A 19,829-nucleotide genomic window follows, 5' to 3' on the forward strand; every position below is an offset into this window, starting at 1 on the left:
AATTGAGTATAAATCTATATATACAGATGTACAGATATACAGTTATGTTACATGGTGGTGGTGGTCCCCACAGTTTATCAGTTTCCCTGATTCAGGGCCCGAATGGCCTGTGGGAAGAAGCTCCTCTTCAGCCTCTCTGTCTTGGTCTTCAGGGAGCGGAAGCACCTCCCTGACCTCAACAGAGAGAAGAGTCTATTGTTGGGATGGGTGGGGTCCTTCACAATTTTCCTGGCCTTGGTCTGGCACCGCTTGTAGTAGATGGTCTGCAGGTCAGGAAGTTCCGTGTGAGTGATGCGCTCTGCTGAACGCACTACCCTTTGGAGTGCTTGTCTGTCCTGCTTGGTGCTATTCCCAAAGCAGACTGTGATGTTCCCAGTGAGGATGCTCTCGATAGTGCAGGTGTAGAAGTTCCGCAGTACTTTGGAGGGCAGTCTGAAGTCTCTTAGGCGTCTGAGGTGGTAAAGACGCTGACGAGCCTTCTTTGCCAGGGAGTTGGTATGGCGGGACCAGGACAGGTCCTGCGAGATGTGAACTCCAAGGTACCTGAAACTATCTACTCTCTCCACCGTGGTTCCACTGATCCTCACAGGTTGGTAGTGCCGCTCCTGCTTCTTGCTGCAATCCACGATCAGCTCCTTTGTCTTACTGACGTTTAGGAGGAGATTATTTTCCTGGCACCAGTTTTCCAGGTGTTTAATCTCCTCCAGGTAGGCCCTCTCGTCGTTGTCCGAGATCAGACCCATGACAACGGTGTCGTCAGCAAACTTGACAATGATGTTAGAGCTGGAAGTGGCTGTGCAGTCGTAGGTGTACAGTGAGTAGAGCAGGGGGCTTAGGACACAACCCTGAGGAGCTCCAGTGCTGAGGGTGAGGGTGGATCAGGCGCAGTTGCCCACCCGTACTGATTGTGGTCTGTCTGTTAGGAAGTTGGAGATCCAGTCGCACAGGGATCTATGCAGTCCTAGATCCCCCAACTTAGTAGTGACTAGGGAGGAGATGATAGTGTTAAATGCTGAACTGTAGTCGACAAATAGCATTTTAACATTACAATCAGCTGCAGGGGGCGCTCACGCGGCCTGGACACTAATACATTCTGTTCCTCACCACATTGTTCTAGAATCCAGAAGTCCTTACAGAACTTCCTGTGGTGCTGAGGCTTAGTTTTAGAAATAAGACTAAAGTAAATCTACTGAAATCATGTTCTTAAAAGTAAAAAAAAAAAAAAAAGCAGTTGATTCATTTTTTTTCCCTATTCATCTTTTTTCATCTGAAATTGATGCCAAGCAAAGTTTCTCTAACTTGTTTGATGGATATTTTAACATTAGGTTAATTAATTGCTTAGAAAAAAAAGTGTTATTCAGGGGTTTGTACTCATCCAATTATGTTACTTCATACATAGTGTAAATTATATTAGTGAAGGTTTCAGGAATTCTCTCACTTGATTATATAAGAATGGCATCATGAAATCATTTGTGCCATATATAAACTGGGTATTGGAGTTTACATGTCGCATTCCACAATTCATATTTAGTATATGCTTCATATTCCTGAAGATGTCATTGTGAGATTTAAATCTTACACACAAAAATCCTGACAGACTACAATTTAAAGATACCTGGCACTGCGAGAAAGGGAGCGTTTGGAGAGGAACTGGCATGTGAAAAGCTGGAACAGTCCTGACTATCAGATGGCTGAACCAAAATTTTGTGGTAATTCCCAGAATACCTGGTTGCTATGGTTTCCCAGAATGAATGGTTGTCATATTCCACCCACAGTGCTATTACTTTTGAAAGAACAATCTGTTGCTACATAGTTACCTTTGAAGTGGGCCTTACCATTATATGTATAAAAGCTACTAACAAATGCCAACTACTTCTCAATTCAATTAAAATGTATTGGTATAACGCTTTTTACAAGTGTTGTATTAACACACAAGGAATAAAATTGCACTACTTGACATGGACAAGGAAGTCTGGAGTATGGCGAGCTTAACAGGCCCTTGATTTTACTGTATTTATTTGATATGTGAACGCTTTATGATATTTCTATTTTGTGAGATTCTCCATAAAATGTACAAAAAAACCCATACAATAATACAATTCTTATTTATAATATAGAAATTACTATATTGTTAATAATGATATAATGCAAATTTCACGGCACGCTCCCTCTTCTTGTTTGTTCCACACGCCTTTGTTAAACACACACATGCACCTTATTCTTTGTTTCATTTACGTTTGTATAAACCCTTGTGTTGTACCACATCATCTATCTTTGTTCATTGTTTACTGTTTACATTGTTCTTAAATAATCCATAACTTTCTTAGTAAATTAATGCATACAGGAGGACTCAGAGGAACATATTTTGACATTTCTATTAGCATTTAAAAGAATTGTGCTTTTAGGCTACACTTTTATTAGAAGCAGAGATTGAATGGACAGTGAACACAAGTTTCAAAGTTTGATCAGACACCAACAGGCATGCTGCAGAGAGAGCAGAGGGAGCAGTTACACAGAGCAGCGCTAATTAAAAACACCACACAGCTGGTCGCTTTGCTTATATTATTACAAGATTTTTTTTAGGAACTGAAATAAAAAGTGAAATGAAAATATTATGATAAGCATATTGTGAGATATAGTACGAAAATGATCTTTAATTTTTTACCAATAGACTCCAAGCTAATTACATGATGTATGTAGTTCATATTAAGCTACTTACATGCCGTATGGCATTGACGCTGTGCTAATTATATGCTGCATGTGATTGACGTCAGACTAATTACATGCTGCATGTATTTGATACTATGCTAACTACATGCTGTAGTTGAGAGCAAATTAATTACATGCTGTATGTTGGACCGTATGAGGTTTTACAGACACATCAGTTCCTCGTGATACATTTCTTCTTTATTCTGAACAGCAGCTATATGCTGCAGGGAGGGAAAGTATGTGCAGAGAGACACTGATGATCACTCTGGCATTTAGACACGAGTGTCACACAGACTGTAATTGTACAGCATTGACCATGGGGCTGACAGAATGTTTCTAGTTGTGTAATTCTAGTGAATAAGTGTATTCAAAACTGAAGACAAGCAAACTACCTACTCAGTTTATGTTGACGTTTATGAACTTTATGAAGAATATTTATTTAATCGCCACCTGTGTAACATTTACTTGGTATGCATTTTTAGTAGTGTGTTTTATGCAGTTGTATGCTCCCATAAGAAAAAGTTTCTTCAGTGTGATAGTTTTATTGGATTCCCTAAATGTCAGAGAATTTTAATGTCATATCTATATATCAGTTCACTCATAGTTTCCATAAAAATATTTCAAATGGAGATTTTGTTGCATTTATAGACCTGTTAGACAATACTAGCCAGTACTGGAAATGCTAATTACATTAACATTACATTAACATGCATGTGGCAGATACTCTTATCCAGAAGGACACACAATTTCAATCACAGAGGTAGTGTTAGGAGTCTTGCTCAAGGAGCCCTACTGATATTGTGGAGTACACTTGTCTGGATGGCGGACTGAACCCCACTGTAGTGACCTGAGCACATCTGTGTGAGTAGTGACTGAGCATACTTGTGTGAGTCAGTAGTGACTGAGCACCTCTGTGTGAGTCAGTGGTGACTGAGCACCTCTGTGTGAGTCAGTGATGACTGAGCATGTCTTTGGGAGTCAGTTGGGGTCTGGCTTTTGAGACACTCTTCAAAATTTTTGAGACACTCTTCAAAAGCAGAAAAATACAATAGATGAAGCCTCTTTCCCTCCCTGTAGTGTTATGAGCAACTTTAGAAAGATGTTGTTGAAGAACATTTAGCATGAAGTGTTAATGACATTTTAACATTTTTATTGCATTTTACCTGAAAGAGGGCCCTTAATGGGCTCCCTCACAGGAAATAAAAACCATTTGTTGAAAGCAAAGACAGGATTGGCTGGAAGTGGGTAGGGTTAGGTCTGTTAGCATACTTCCCAATTTTAATATGTGATATGGTATATTCACTGGCCACTTCAAGTTCATGTTGTGCTTTTAGGTTCCCTGTATTTATCTGCAAACTCGCTGTGATTAAATACAGTCAGTCAGAACTGCAGGAAATTAAATTCAAGTATTTTTACAGCAGGTGCTGTCACACAGCAGGTTTACAGAAATCAACTTTAAAGTGAATGCAGGTCCAGGCCCCTAGTGAACAAGCCTGTAGTAGACATGAAAAACTCTCTAATCACTAGAAGAAGAGAAATGGAGAGGAGCCAATGTTAGAATGGGAACCCATCCTTCCCTCTGCAAATCTCTGGAAACTGGATAGGTATGGTTGGACAGTTCTGCAATTCACCACTCCAGGAAGCACTAGGGGCAACCCTCTGGACAGAAGAGCCCGCTGGACAGGAGAGCCCTCTGGACAGAAGAGCCCTCTGGACAGGAGAGCCCGCTGGACAGGAGAGCCCTCTGGACAGACCATGAAATCTGAGCACATCGATCAGACAGACATCAGAGAAGCCTCAGCAGAAAAACAGACTCAGTAACATGAAGGCTCTCAGTTACACTAAGACTTTCACTATAACAACATAAGCTCAGCTACATTAAGACTCTCATTACAACACACTCTCATTTACACTAAGCCTCTCACTACAGGACACACTCAGTTAAATGAAGACATGTCCACACTTTGCTTTTGGCAATTTATGACTTTAAAAAGGTGGTAAACAGATTCCTTAGTAAATAGAAAAGAACAACACAGACAGAACTAATATAGACACATAGCCTCTGTTGCTACCTAAAATAGTTTTCAAGGAGTCATTCCAGAGGCTCCTTCCAACTGCAGCACTTATTATTGAATTGATTAAACCCACTGACAGGGGTTTTTACTGAATTGACTAGGCATACTGACAAAGGGGCTTATTACTGAATTGATTAAGCATAGTGACATAAGGACTTATCACTGAACTGATTAAGTCTACTGTCATAGGGGCTTCTGGCTGATAACCAAGACTGACTTTTGCCCTGAAATAACACTCCACAAATCCCAGGGACTAAATGAGGAGAGGCCGAAAAAAGGCATCGTAGGTAATGACCCATAACAGGAGCCTTAGGGAGCGTCTTAGCAGGATCTTCAGCTGTTAATGGCGGGGTTCTCTTGAACCGCCATACTGCACTGCCGGAATGACGCTTACCTCCGACTCCACCGCAGTCCTAATGAAGCTCACAGCAGGGGGAATCAGCTCTAACTGTGTTTGGCTCACTTTAATCGCATCAGGCAAACCTGATTACTGCTGGTTTGCATTATTCCCTTCTCAGCTAATAGACTGCTTGTACCCAGTAGGAGAAAGTTCTTGCAGGGATTCTGATGAGTGCTCCTCAGCCTCGCTTGACGGGTAATTCTACCCTTTGAACACCTTTGAATAATTCAACTTTGGATTATTTTATATATTTTATATTTCAGTACTTCAAAAAATATTTTATTGAAACTAAAAAAGATATAAAAGCATTCTAGTGACCATAGGATTTTCAGCATAACCTCCATGTAAATAAACATCATGTGATTCATTATAAGCCTAAAATGTAATACATAATGTAACCAATCCTGAGCAGTGGCATTGTTGTATTAGCATTAAGTAAGCATGATCACCTCATTTACCAGCATGATCACTATGTTAGTGTTAAGTAAACTTGATCACTCTGTGTTAAGTAAATATGATCACTCTGGTAGTGTAAGGTAAACACGATCACTATGTTAGTGTTAGGTAAACATGATCACTATGTTAGTGTTAAGTAAACTTGATCACTCTGTGTTAAGTAAATATGATCACTCTGGTAGTGTTAGGTAAACACGATCACTATGTTAGTGTTAAGTAAACATGATCACTATGTTAGTGTTAAGTAAACGTGATCACTCTGTGTTAAGTAAATATGATCACTCTGGTAGTGTTAGGTAAACACGATCACTATGTTAGTGTTAAGTAAACATGATCACTATGTTAGTGTTAAGTAAACGTGATCACTCTGTGTTAAGTAAATATGATCACTCTGGTAGTGTTAGGTAAACATGATCACTATGTTAGTGTTAAGTAAACATGATCACTATGTTAGTGTTAAGTAAACGTGATCACTCTGTGTTAAGTAAATATTATCACTCTGGTAGTGTTAGGTAAACACGATCACTATGTTAGTGTTAGGTAAACATGATCACTATGTTAGTGTTAAGTAAACTTGATCACTCTGTGTTAAGTAAATATGATCACTCTGGTAGTGTAAGGTAAACACGATCACTATGTTAGTGTTAAGTAAATATGATCACTCTGTTAGTGTTAGGAAACATGATCACTGCATTAGATTTGGGTAAACATGATTACTCTGTTGTTAGGTAAGCATGATCACTCTGATAGTATCAGGTAAACATGATCACTGCTTTAATGTTAAGTAAACATGATCACATTTTTAGTGTTACTTAAGCATGATCAGTCTGTTACTGTTAGGTAAGCATCAGAGTGCTAGTGTTAGGCAAACATAATCACTGTGTTAGGTAATAAATATTTATTAACTTGATAAGAAATACTTGTATTATATTTGTGATGTACAGAATATATATTAATAACAATTTGATTCATTATAAGCCTAAAATGAAATAGGAAGAATTTGGAAGAAAATAAGGCAATGGAAAATCCTGCTGTATGATTTGAGCCTCTTCTGTTTTTGTATCACAGGATGCTTGTGGCTTTGTGAGTCATGAACATACGAGAATGTGAATCCATTAAATGATGCTTCAGAAACCAACTAAAAATATTTTGGGGGGAAGGGGGGGAATGCGACTAGACTTGAAATGTCAAGCAGACATCTCTCTGCTAATCTTCATGTCCAACATCCCATATAAAGTATAAAGTGTGGAGAACGAGCACATTCAATTACTGGGAGCAGAGACTTCCCAGGCACGAAAATGTAATTAAAACTCCTATCCAGTTAGTATATCTAATGTAATTAAAACTCCTATCCAGTTAGAATATGTAATGTAGTTAAAACTCAAATCTGTTTTCTTTGTCTCACCACACAAGCGCAAATCTATCTATCTATCTATCTATCTATCTATCTATCTATCTATCTATCTATCTATCTATCTATCTATCTATCTATCTATCTATCTATCTATCTATCTATCTATCTATCTATCTATCTATCTATCTATCTATCTATCTATCTATCATCTGTCTGTCTGTCTGTCTGTCTGTCTGTCTGTCTTCAACCTCATTCTCATATTAGTTTTCTTAACCCAGTAAAAATACTATGAGCATAGAAGTGTACCCTCTGATGCTGTCCTGAATCTCTTTCTCAGTCTGGGTCTTACAGCAGAAAGGAGTTCAGCACATCCACAACAATGGTGACCCCATTATTCAGAGCCTGAAAATGCGCATTGTGCAAGAATGCCTTTCTGTGATAACTTTTCTAGCATGCATGAACTCCTGCAGATATGTCACTCATATTCTCTTTCTCTCTCTCTACATCATAATGTCTCTGCATTTTCTTTTTTATTTCATGAGGATTCTAAGATTCGTAGACGTGTATCGCCATGTGTGAAAATGTTATCTTAGACATTTCATTGATTCATGAACAATTAAACACAATATGCAGTCTATAGGTTGATGCTAATTCTAGCTCTGGTTTGAACAGCAGCATTATGGGCTAGGGGTAATTAGACATATAGCTGACGTATTTTCACTGTCCAGACACCACCGCCAGTTGCATCTTTCAGTTTTGATAAATCAAAATAGAAGGTCTGTTGGTGATAAACATTTTTCAGTTCTGAGAGCTGGAAACCTAGAGCTGGATTATGGTTTTGATATTTGAAAAGACTGTTCTTTATTTAAATAGAGCACGAGATCAGACTTCTATTCTTACAATTCACTGACATTCTGTCTCTTTAATTTTTATGATGTGGCTATCAAACTCACAGGTTTTAGAAGACTAGCAGTTCTTGATGACTCTACTTTTCATTTAAGCCTTACATTACGTCCCTCAATAAGCCTGTATTTTACACCTTTAGACCATGTCCTGTCTTCAGTCTTTTTCCATGTATTAAAGACACTGACTCAGCTTTCAACGAGAGTTTATGCTTTTATTAACTTTTATTTTAAAACTTCATTAATTTTTTTGGCCCAACTCTGAACAAACTCCAGTATGCTTTAAACTCTGCTTTAGCTGCTAGAGTTCTAACACACACGAGATCAGCACATAACACTGTCCTACTCCTACAGTTAAACTGCCTCACAGGCGATCAGCACCTAACACTGTCCTACTCCTACAGTTAAACTGCCTCACAGGCGATCAGCACATAACACTGTCCTACTCCTACAGTTAAACTGCCTCACAGGCGATCAGCACCTAACACTGTCCTACTCCTACAGTTAAACTGCCTCACAGGCGATCAGCACATAACTGTCCTACTCCTACAGTTAAACTGCCTCACAGGCGATCAGCACATAACACTGTCCTACTCCTAGTTAAACTGCCTCACAGGCGATCAGCACATAACACTGTCCTACTCCTACAGTTAAACTGCCTCACAGGCGATCAGCACATAACACTGTCCTACTCCTAGTTAAACTGCCTCACAGGCGATCAGCACATAACACTGTCCTACAGTTATTGTCTTGATCATTTACAATCTTCCTCCCGATTTTCTTTCACGGCTTCTCCATCCTCATGCCCGATCCTCAGGACCAGCCACACACCAGGTGCTCCTCAGTGATGGGCAGATCATACAGTGCATCATTCTTCTTTTTATTCTCTTGCTATCTGTGATGTTGGCAGGGAGGCAGAGAGACCCAAGTAGAAAGCAGTGTCTTTATTTTCCATAAAGGCAAAAACAAAGGAGCACATCAGCAAGCAGGCCAGACTAGAAAACGAAAAAGGAAAGAAACACTGGCATTAACAACTGGAAGCACGTAGATGCTGAAGTGCAGGCTAACAACCGTATACATTATCTATGTTTAAAATAGCATACTACACACTGTACACTGCATACTGCTCTCTATATATACTGGATACTGGATACTGGTCCCTGGTCAGGGTGATGGTGCCACCTATATGCAGTGAAGAGGCATGCAACACAATACATGCTTTCCAGATTACACTACAAATGTAGTCGTTTTTTCTTGCTTCTACTTCTGCTACCCGTAGCAACCTTGCTGCTAATTCATTTTACACTCGAATGAAGACAGTAGTCTATATGTAGTCTATACTACCACCTAGTGGTCGATAAGGTTAAATCTCAGCTTCTATAGCTGCATGCTTTTTATTTAGATGATTATTTCCCAAATTCGATGCGTTGCGATGTGTAACAATCTCTCTGATCCTTAAAAGCCACTACAGCAAACATGCGTCATACTAATGAAAAATTAGTAATCGAGGGCTTGTTACACAAGCAGCTTGCGCACTTGCCAGCTGATGCAAACCTGAGCCTAGCGCGCCATCTAGAGGAGGAGCGGCGGAATTCCGACGTCTGTGCGCTCCGTGGTAATCAGCCGTGGGAGCCCGGTGGTCTGTACCGTCGACGACATGCGTCTGCTGCCTGTCGCCGTACAGTCTGCAGAAGAGAGGACCAAAATGGCTGAGTGAGGATGAGACTGCCCAGCTCGGTTCTAGTGTCTGTCTCTTTGTTTACAGCCGAGACGACGGCTGCGCTTTACCTCAGTACTACATACAGTTCGGCCGGAGACCAGATCTGGCAGTGCTTCACGCTTCTTTTTACACTAGTTCCGTCCGTCCTGGTGCAGCTCACTCTGATCTTCTTACACAGGGACCTCAGCAGGGACAGACCCCTAGTGCTGCTTCTCCACATTTTGCAGCTCGGACCTATAATCAGGTAGGTTCAGAACTGCTTGCAGTCAACACCTTCAGCAGCGACCGCGTTTAGCCGAGGAAGTCAAGGCAGACTGTTGGAATTTGACAGGTTATTTTCAGCGGTCCCTGTCTTTGGGTGAAGCCGCCAATCCAACGCAGAGAATCGAAATAAACAAACGTTTGTTGGGAGTGAATTCGCTAACGCCTGCTCGGTTTAGCCTTAGCTGTGGACGTAGATCACATGGATGTTTTCTATAATCATATTTGATATTTGACATAGGCCTGCATAAAACCAATAAAGAGTCATTGAGCAATGACGAAAGATGGGATTATAAGGCTGACTTTTATTATTTTTTTAAAGTATCTTTTTCATAACGTTGCACTGTGCGTCATCTGGTCCGAGATGGTATAGGTAGGGTTCAGTCGGTGCAGCTGGTGAACCGAGCGAGGCTCGGATCCAAAATCTGTGAAATCGAACAATGATGCTTGAATTGCATGGTATACAGTATATACTGTATGATAAATGAGCGTACATTAAATTATTAAACCACTAAAACAAGTTAATGATGCTTTTCAAGTCATGATTGGGTAAACTTAATGCATATCCATGTGTGTACCCCCCTGTCTGGAATGTGGTGAGAATAGCCTGTCACAGTTATTTATACTTTTAAAAACATTAAACACAACAACAGCATTGGCCCCTCCTGGCTGTCACTTGTGCTCATACCGAGTCCATCCATTATTGATGCACTGATATTGCTTTTTTGCTCTAGTGTATTTTTAATGTGACCTGTGCCAATTGGATCACGCTGCTCAGTGTTTCAGAGCCCTATGAGGCTCATCAATGATTCATGCATCCATTTCATTGCCTTTCTTACAACAACAAGTGGAATAAAATCAGATGCCTTTTCTGGGTCTCTTATTGCACATGCTAATCTAGAGCAGATAAACTCAACATAGAAGGCTGAGTGGGTGAAGATGAAGGGTAAGGTGTGCTGCTCCCTGTGGATGTGGTTGGAAATAAACAGCTGCAGGTGGACGTTAGGTATCGCACAGGCACCAGGTCTGCATTGGCCGTGGACATTTCCTCTGCCTATTGGAGGAGTTACCTGGGCAGCCGTCCAATGGGTGGGCTGAAGAGTTGGAAAGAGGTTTCTGAGGAAATGAGAATTGTGTTCTCTGGAGGGTTTGCCCTCTGAGACTTCAGGTTTAGCACGATTGTTTATGTTATGTCAGTATAACAGAGCCATGCAGGCTAGCACACAGGCTGAGGGGAAACAAACTGGAAGTATGCACTTTGACTTTTAGCATTGAGGGCAATGCACTGACACTCCACGTCATCCGGCCTGAGATGTTTTGGATGTTTTGTACAGTGGCATCTCACGTAGGCGCAGTTTCACACGATCCACAGGGTGAGAGGAACTCAACCAGTTTCTCATCCTGCATTTTGTAATGGCTAATAACTGAGACTGACTGGCTGCTTTGTGTTAGCACCTGACTTCCAGAAGTGAGGGGGTGTACTACCTGCACCTGAAGGGCTGTGAATGTTCTGTGATGTGGTGTTTAATAAATCCAGGGCTATCTTCTAGATTCAGGATTCAAGTCCCCGTGCTAGAAAGGAAGGCCAGGCAGCAGCCGTGTGCCGTCTGGGCTGGGATCGTCTCTTACCTCTAACTGTACCAGTGCCGATGCCTGCTGCTCCACCAGGTGCCTGGACGCCTTCTGTATCTACGGGAGCTCAGGGAAGGTGGAGGAACCATATGTCACCATCACGCGGAAGAAGCAGATGCCCCGGAGTGGCCAGGCGGAGGAGGTGGAGCAGGAGCTGGGCCAGGCGGAGGGAAAGCTGGTCACCCACCGTGCGGCCTTCGCCCGAACCTCCGTCATCCAGGCGTTCCTGGGCTCTGCCCCACAGCTCACGTTACAGCTCTATATCTGCACTCTGCAGGGGGGCGTGTCCATCGGCAGAGGTAAGGGAGGACACGCCAGTGCACACACTCGCACACACACATACACACATACAGGCACATATACACATACAAGCAGACACATGTACATACACAAAAACACGCACATGCACAGAATCACACACACACACACACACACACACATATACATATGCACTTACAAGTGTGCACGCATGCACACACAGTGCTGAGTAGAGTTATACAGACAAGTACAAGGTGTTCTGCTTCCACGGTTTTACTGTTATTATAGTGATGTACAGAATGTCAGAGTACATTTTGGAGCATACTCTAACCAGCTCGGGCAGTTAAGCATAGCTTCACTGATTTCCAACTCACACATTGCTCATTTTATGGTTTCCCATCATTTATAATGAGCTCATATTTGCTAAGAGCTTTAGCAAAGAGACATTTAACTTATCGCAAGCGTCACCACACTCCAGTAGACTGGTCATGTAAGCCCACAGCAAATCTTCCAGGAAGCAGAAAACTGTCAGTGTAGATTCACTTCAGATGTGCTACCAGAGATGGGGACTCAAGTCATTGATAGTCTACAGTTAAAACACATACATTTAAAGAATGTACAGTTAAAGCATGTACCGTTAAAACGTTTACAGTTGAAATGTGCCATTAAAATGTGAGAAACTATACCGATGCACACCTGAATTTCTCACGTTCAAAAAGTGGCTCTGCATATTTGAGGACACACATTAGAATGTGTTCAGGTGCAGTCCGGTGGTGTAGAACAGAAGTTACCGGTGGTAAATTTCTTGGTACTCAGCCTCTGCAAGGGTGATAAATGATGAAAAAAAACAATGTTTTTAGTATTGTATTGGTTTAAAATAGCAAATGTGTCCTTTTAAAAGTATTGTTGAAATGACACATCAACAAGACTTTCAAAAGGACCCACTCATCCCTCAATGGCATACATGTTTGAGTAAGAGTGCTGATCTAGGATCATTTTGCAGATAATTTATATTTATGGCATTTAGCTGACAATTTTATCCAAAGCAACTTACAATTATGTCTAAGTACAACTTGAGCAATTGAGGGTTGAGGGCCTTGCCAGCAGCCCAACAGTGGCAGTTTTGGCAGTGGTGAGGCTTGAACTGGCAACATCTTGACTTTGTTAAAGTACAGAAAAAATATTGTGACTGCTTTTTTAATTGTAAGTTACAGAGATGGATTTAGAGGACAGAGGTTTTGCAGTTTTGTTAGTGTTTTATTGAGTTGGCTCAAAATGCACTGCTCACGAGGGTGACACACCATAGCAAAGATATGAGACTGACTGATGTGTTGTTGGCTCGAGCTCTGAGGATTATAATTTAACATCATTCTCCCCCAGAGACGGCGACTCGAATGCACAGTGACAGAGGGCAGGTTGTTTATCAGATTAGTTGTGGCTAAGAGATTGTACCATCTGTTTTACAGTGAATGACAGAACATCAGTATGTTTCTCCAGCATGACTGTAACTACTAGGGGGAATTTTTTAATGCATATTTTTTGTTGTCAAATTAGGGAGCTTGACCTATAGCTTGTACACAGCCCCAAGAGTTCCTAAAGTATTACCATCAATGTTTTTATGGTTCTTCTGACAGAACCCTTCCATTCTAGTGGAAGCAAAGAATTCCTATTTTTAAATAGTTCTTCATCTCTTAGAATTCTTTCTTACTGTTTCTTATTTCCGGTCTTGTTGAACTGCTGTACCCAGTGCTATATATAGTGAAAAACACATGCTATTTGAATTCTATGGAGTTACATATCAGGACATAATAGAATATCAGCTGGTCCTTAGCATGTCTTAAAATAAAGTAAATACAACTTCACATGAACAACAAAATACAGCAGATTCCACCATGTCATTTTTTAATCATTATTTTTCCCTGCTCTAACAGCTGTGTTATAGTACAGTGCAGATGCCCTCAGGTGTATTACACTATTGTGCAGACTGCCTCAGGAGTGTTACACTATAGCACAGACTGCCTCGGGAGTGTTACACTATAGCACAGACTGCCTCAGGAGTGATACACTATAGCACAGACTGCCTCAGGAGTGATACACTATAGCACAGACTGCCTCAGGAGTGTTACACTATAGCACAGACTGCCTCAGGAGTGTGACACTATACCACAGACTGCCTCAGGAGTGTTACACTATAGCACAGACTTCCTCAGGAGTTTTACACTATAGCACAGACTGCCTGAGGAGTGTTACACTATAGCACAGACTTCCTCAGGAATGTTACACTATAGCACAGACTTCCTCAGGAGTGTGACACTATACCACAGACTGCCTCAGGAGTGTTACACTATAGCACAGACTGCCTCAGGAGTGTTACACTATAGCACAGACTGCCTCAGCTTGGTGCATTGTAGGTCGGAGAAGTTAATAATAATAAGAGGTTAACAATGTCACTTCTCCACACAGTGTTACATTGTAGTGTCAGGCTACTCTGTGACCTCTGTTGTGTCAGCGCACCTTGTGACCTCACTGTAGAGTTGCCCATCATGTGACCTCAATGTAGCGTTACCCCACTGTGTGACCTCACTGTCTTGTCAGCCCATCCTGTGATCTTACTGTCATGTAAGCCCACACTGTGACCTCACTGTAGTGTCAGCCCACACTGTGACCTCACTGTAGCATCAGCATCGCCCACTCTGTGACCTCATTGTAGCATCAGCTCACCCTGTGACCTGACAGTAGTGTCGCTCACCCTATGACCTCATGGTAGCGTCAGCCCACCTTGTGACTTTACTGTCATGTCAGCCCACCCGGTGACCTCACTGCTACATTTGCACAGCGGCCCCCCACCCCAACCCCCCCAGAGACTGTTTCCTTGAGCTTTATCTCAAGGACACACACTTGGTTTTAAAGGATATCTATAAATAGATAAAGGCTCTTATGAGCAGAGAAGCTTGAGGTGTTTTCGAACAGTTTCCCCTCTGTTTATTAATAAGCTAAATGCAGTAGGGACACACGATGCATTATTTCTTATTTATTACTAACATCACAAAAGCTGAGGTGCATTTGAGTTCCTCTTACAATTAATCATGTTTTATTATATATACTCTGAGCATCCATGCAAACCTGGATAGTAAAAGCATTTAAATTATTGAACAAAAACACAAATTCTGGTCAAAATAATTAATCTTATCTTTAACTATGTATTTATATATACCTTATTATAAAGTAAAAAATATATTATATGCCTAATGAAATAAAGTAAACGGTAGTAGTTGTATGTAGTAGTAGTGATGTAGTAATAAAGATATAATATTGTGTGTTGTCTATATTGGGGAGTTCTAAAACACACTTGTCCTGCAAAACACACAACACAGGAAGGAAATATAAATCAATAACTGTGCATCACCTGCATGTCATGAAGTAGGATGTACATAATAAACCAATGACACAGAAAAGGCCTGTACTGTTTTCAGCAGCCCAGCATGACTGAGTAGTCCTCCTGTTAGGGTTCTGAAGCAGAATGGCATGATTACAGTTTATCACACAGTTCCCTCGAAACGAGCCATGGCACAGATGGAGGCTTATAGCGGGTGGAGGACCGCAGCAGGTGGAGGATCGGATGTGCAGTCTTGGTTTCTAATGTACATGAGGATTAGCACATAGGGATCTAGTTCAGCTGACTGTGGCTCAAGGAACCTGTATGCTTTCAGTGGTGTCTGGGACTGATACATGCTGCATGCACAGCTGAAGGGCTGTGTGTGTGTGCAGCAGTGTTGGGGACTGATACATGCTGCGTGCACAGCTGAAGGGCTGTGTGTGTGTGCAGCAGTGTTGGGGACTGATACATGCTGCGTGCACAGCTGAAGGGCTGTGTGTGTGTGCAGCAGTGTTGGGGACTGATACATGCTGCGTGCACAGCTGAAGGGCTGTGTGTGTGTGCAGCAGTGTTGGGGACTGATACATGCTGCGTGCACAGCTGAAGGGCTGTGTGTGTGTGCAGCAGTGTTGGGGACTGATACATGCTGCGTGCACAGCTGAAGGGCTGTGTGTGTGTGCAGCAGTGTTGGAGACTGATACATGCTGCGTGCACAGCTGAAGGGCTGTGTGTGTGTGTGCAGCAGTGTTGGGGACTGATACATGCTGCGTGCACAGCTGAAGGGCTGTGTGTGTGTGCAGCAGTGTTGGGGACTGATACATGCTGCGCGCACAGCTGAAGGGCTGTGTGTGTGTGCAGCAGTGTTGGGACTGATACATGCTGCGTGCACAGCTGAAGGGCTGTGTGTGTGTGCAGCAGTGTTGGGGACTGATACATGCTGCGTGCACAGCTGAAGGGCTGTGTGTGTGTGCAGCAGTGTTGGGGACTGATACATGCTGCGTGCACAGCTGAAGGGCTGTGTGTGTGTGCAGCAGTGTTGGAGACTGATACATGCTGCGTGCACAGCTGAAGGGCTGTGTGTGTGTGTGCAGCAGTGTTGGGGACTGATACATGCTGCGTGCACAGCTGTCAGGAAAAGCATGTTTCCTGCATTTCCTTATACACCATAGGATAGAAATGGAACAACGGCGCCTTTAGTACAGAGCATCAGCCTGGACTGATTTGTGTTAGATTTTTTTAAATATTAAGTGACTTCTGGAGTATTTATTGCAATATAATTTTACATTACAAATGTATTAGTGCATGTTTGGTACTGTATGTTACCGTGTAGGTGAGATGAACTGTCACCATGTATCAATAACTGAACGTCTCAAACAGATTTTGCACCCCGTGTTCTTTTCTCTCTCTTTCTCTCGGGTTTTGTCAAATTTTCCAATTCAAATAGCTTTATTGCCATGAATTATAATTAACAACTGGTACCAGAATGATTAACAGAAGTATTAATATTAATGTCACATAGTGAGGCATGATGCAAATGTGCTTAGACATTCAATCTCAGAGTTTAATGAAAACGAAAGAGACGTTTAAAACAACAAACAACGAAAATAATACAGACGGAAGTAAGTCCATCAGCAAACGCGAACTAGTAGAGAGACTCTCGTGTACAATAACCAACAAAGACGAGAGAGTTAAAGGGAGTGTTTATGTAGACTGTAAAGAGGACGCTAACTAGACTCAGGTGGAACCGATGAGGCGAGATGGGGAACAGTGAGGGGGCGTGGCAGCATGAGGGAGCCGACGCCTGAACCCGCGCTACCCGAAAGACAAAAACAAACAGCATCACGTGGTGAACGCCACCGCATGGACGAGGGCGTAGAGGAGGGGGCCGTTACAACTAAACGTGCTAAAAGTGTAGACAAAGAAGAAAGGAAATAAGAATTATTATTAAATAGGACATTTTCTCTCTCTCTTTCAGGCACGCTGATGGTCATCTCTCTGTTGTCCATCGTGTACGGCGCCTTGCGCTGTAACATCTTGGCCATTAAGATCCGCTACGACGACTACGAGGTGTCGGTTGGGCCGACGGCGTACCTGTGCGTCTTCCTGTGGCGTGGCTTCGAGATCGCCACCCGCGTGACTGTGCTCGTGCTCTTCAGCGCGGCGCTGAGGGTGTGGGTGCTGCCCGTGGTGGCGCTGGGCTTCCTGCTCTTCTTCCTCCACCCGTGGGCGGTGTTCTGGAGCAGCCGCTCGCCCTTCCCGGAGAACATCGAGAAGACGCTGACGCGCGTGGGCACCACCATCGTGCTGTGCCTGCTCACCTTCCTCTACGCCGGCATCAACGTCTTCTGCTGGTCGGCCGTGCAGCTGAAGCTGGACGACCCCGACCTAATCGACAAGACACAGGGCTGGCGGCGCGTGGCCGCGTACTACTCCCTGCGCTTCGCGGAGAACGCGGCGCTGACGTGGCTGTGGAACGTGCACCGCGGGGAGCTGGCTGGCCGTGTGGACGCCCCCGTGCTGGAGCTACTCCTGCTGCTCGGCTACGCGCTCGCTGTCTTCTTCATGTTGCTCTTCTACCAGTGCTGCCATCCCTGCCGCCGCCTCTTCTCACCCAGCCCCGCCCAGAGCCTGGGCCAGTGCCGGGGCTCCCTCCGGCCGCCCGCCCTCGATCACCCCTCCCCCAGGACCCCGCGTGGCACGCCCGGCCCTGAGCAGCCCCAGCTGGACAAGGACATGCAGGACCAGGCTCCCTCTGCTACCAACGGAGACGTCAGCCAGAGCCTGTGCTGACCTGACCTCTGCTCAGCCGAGCACGCGTTGCCCTGACCTCTGCTCAGCCGAGCACACGCTGGCCTGACCTCTGCTCAGCCGAGCACGCGCTGGCCTAACCTCTGCTGAACAGCTCGTGCACATTCTACTTTTTTATAAGTGTCCCTTAAGAACTGGAAGCTCGATTAGCCAATGACGATGCTCCCTGCACTGCCTGCCTTGCTGGTCTGAGGTGGAATGTATGAACAGATTGTCCTCAGACTCAAAGATGGCAAAAAAGTTTTTGCATTTTCATTTTGTTTACAGTCAGTGGGATTGTGGCATGGGTTTTTGACCTGCTTAGCAGAATGCATGTGCTAGCCGTGTGATACTTAAATGCTGCTTATGTTATATAATGTGACAGATCGCTGTCTGTCTGTCTGCCTGTATGTCTTTCTGTCTCTCTCTTCCTACCCATTTTGTCACCGTCATTGTGAAGTTTGTTCATTTCAGGAGTCTATTATTTTAAATTATTTTTAACATCGTCTTATATGGATTTGACCAAATACTAGAAACATGATTAAGATTTTTAGAAGGCTGTTTCATTGCTTTGAATAGTCAAAACGAAGTCATTTTGGTGATAATCACCATCGTTCACTGTATATATTGCTTAGGAGCTGGCAGTATGACCTGAAAAGCTTTTATTTTTTTACTCCATACCACATCCTGTTCAGATATGGAAAAACAGTACCACGAACCCTCTGTACCTTCTACCATGCTCAGAGGTCTCTTTACCCATGAAACCAGGTGTAGAACTCTCACCCACTGTATTAACTCTCGCCCACTGTCTTAGGTTGTAAGCAGCTGGCGTAATAGACCATCAGGCTAATGAATACTGTCAGTGCGTAGCAGTGATTTTCTCTGTCGTCTCCCTGGAATGGTCTCCCATTTAATGATGCTTTACATTGTCCCGTGCCTGCACTTTCCGACTGGTTTATTCCGTGTCTTTAAAAACCTCTTTACTGGCTCACTAACCTCCTTCAGAAACTCAGCTTTTCATATGTAGTAAAATATTTTAGTTAACGATGAAGGTTTAATAGCAGCATAGTCATGGTAAAATGCTACATCATCAGGTCTTTTTTTCGGTCCCTTGTGCTTTCAAAAGATGTGGAGAACCAAGTGGTCTGGAACGCTGTGTTCACTCACTAGCCTCTCAGACTTACCAGCCTCTCAGACGTACCAGCCTCTCAAGTTCAGGCCCTGATTGTTTCATATTCTTTTACTGAGTTAATTGATAAAGAGCTGGATCTCATTACCAGTACCATTCTGAAGTGGAAGTGATCTTTCATTGATGCACTAAGAAGGTATTAAATGACGTCTGGCAGGGCATCCGGTCTGGGCTGCGTATTTAAGCCAGACTGAGAGTATAACATGAGAATTCTGTTTACACAGTACTGATTGTGGGAATATTTTTCAAGATTTCAATGATCTGGGTGTTACAGTCTTATTCCTGTAAAGAATGCTTTAAGTGTTTAATTCAATTTCTTTCTTGATTTAATAACACGGATATTTTGCACTTCTCCTACTTGCATTTGTACAGGTTTGCAGATGAAAAGGGACCACACATTTTGCACATTATAATCTAAAATATTTTCCTAAATGAAGATAAAAGCTGTGACAGGCAAATAGGATTGAGGATCATGCTTAAGCCTTTGGTGCCCCCTAGTGGTTTGATGAACACAATTACTCTTGCACAATGTTCCAAAGTTTGGGCACAACATCTCTCACTTCAGATGGCACACGCGAGTGACTATGTCCCACAGCTTTCTTCTGTAATCAAAACCCAAGAGAATAAAAAGATTATAATATGATTTACTTGTTGACGCTTTCTTTCTTTCTATAGCTTTTCATATTAGGTTTCTTTTAAAAGTGATTCTT

At 42.8% G+C, this 19,829-nt stretch overlaps 1 protein-coding gene and 3 long non-coding RNA genes across 5 annotated transcripts; 1 reads left to right on the top strand and 3 right to left on the bottom strand.

The window, feature by feature from the left end:
• Positions 1 to 8,090: 8,090 nt before the first annotated feature.
• On the bottom strand, positions 8,091 to 9,782 carry LOC113578267. Of its 2 annotated transcripts, none has more exons than XR_004775442.1 (3): positions 9,700 to 9,782; positions 9,451 to 9,581; positions 8,091 to 8,891 (listed from the first exon to the last, which is right to left on the bottom strand). It is a non-coding gene; the product is annotated as an uncharacterized LOC113578267 (long non-coding RNA). The 2 variants fall into 2 exon arrangements; XR_003410719.2 differs by having other exon boundaries at positions 9,685 to 9,767.
• On the top strand, positions 9,581 to 19,762 carry xk (X-linked Kx blood group (McLeod syndrome)). The gene is made up of 3 exons (XM_027011426.2): positions 9,581 to 9,860; positions 11,546 to 11,808; positions 17,119 to 19,762. The coding sequence occupies exons 1-3, from the start codon at positions 9,616 to 9,618 to the stop codon at positions 17,931 to 17,933; spliced, it is 1,323 nt and encodes a 440-aa protein (XP_026867227.2). The 5' UTR covers positions 9,581 to 9,615; the 3' UTR covers positions 17,934 to 19,762.
• Positions 10,163 to 11,596, bottom strand: LOC113578266. Its single transcript, XR_003410718.2, has 2 exons — positions 11,507 to 11,596; positions 10,163 to 10,302 (listed from the first exon to the last, which is right to left on the bottom strand). It is a non-coding gene; the product is annotated as an uncharacterized LOC113578266 (long non-coding RNA).
• On the bottom strand, positions 12,025 to 17,297 carry LOC113578268. The gene is made up of 3 exons (XR_003410720.1): positions 17,235 to 17,297; positions 12,464 to 12,586; positions 12,025 to 12,320 (listed from the first exon to the last, which is right to left on the bottom strand). It is a non-coding gene; the product is annotated as an uncharacterized LOC113578268 (long non-coding RNA).
• Positions 19,763 to 19,829: the final 67 nt, after the last annotated feature.

The sequence above is a fragment of the Electrophorus electricus genome, chromosome 21, assembly GCF_013358815.1.
Source record: "Electrophorus electricus isolate fEleEle1 chromosome 21, fEleEle1.pri, whole genome shotgun sequence".
Taxonomy (NCBI): Eukaryota; Metazoa; Chordata; class Actinopteri; order Gymnotiformes; family Gymnotidae; genus Electrophorus; species Electrophorus electricus.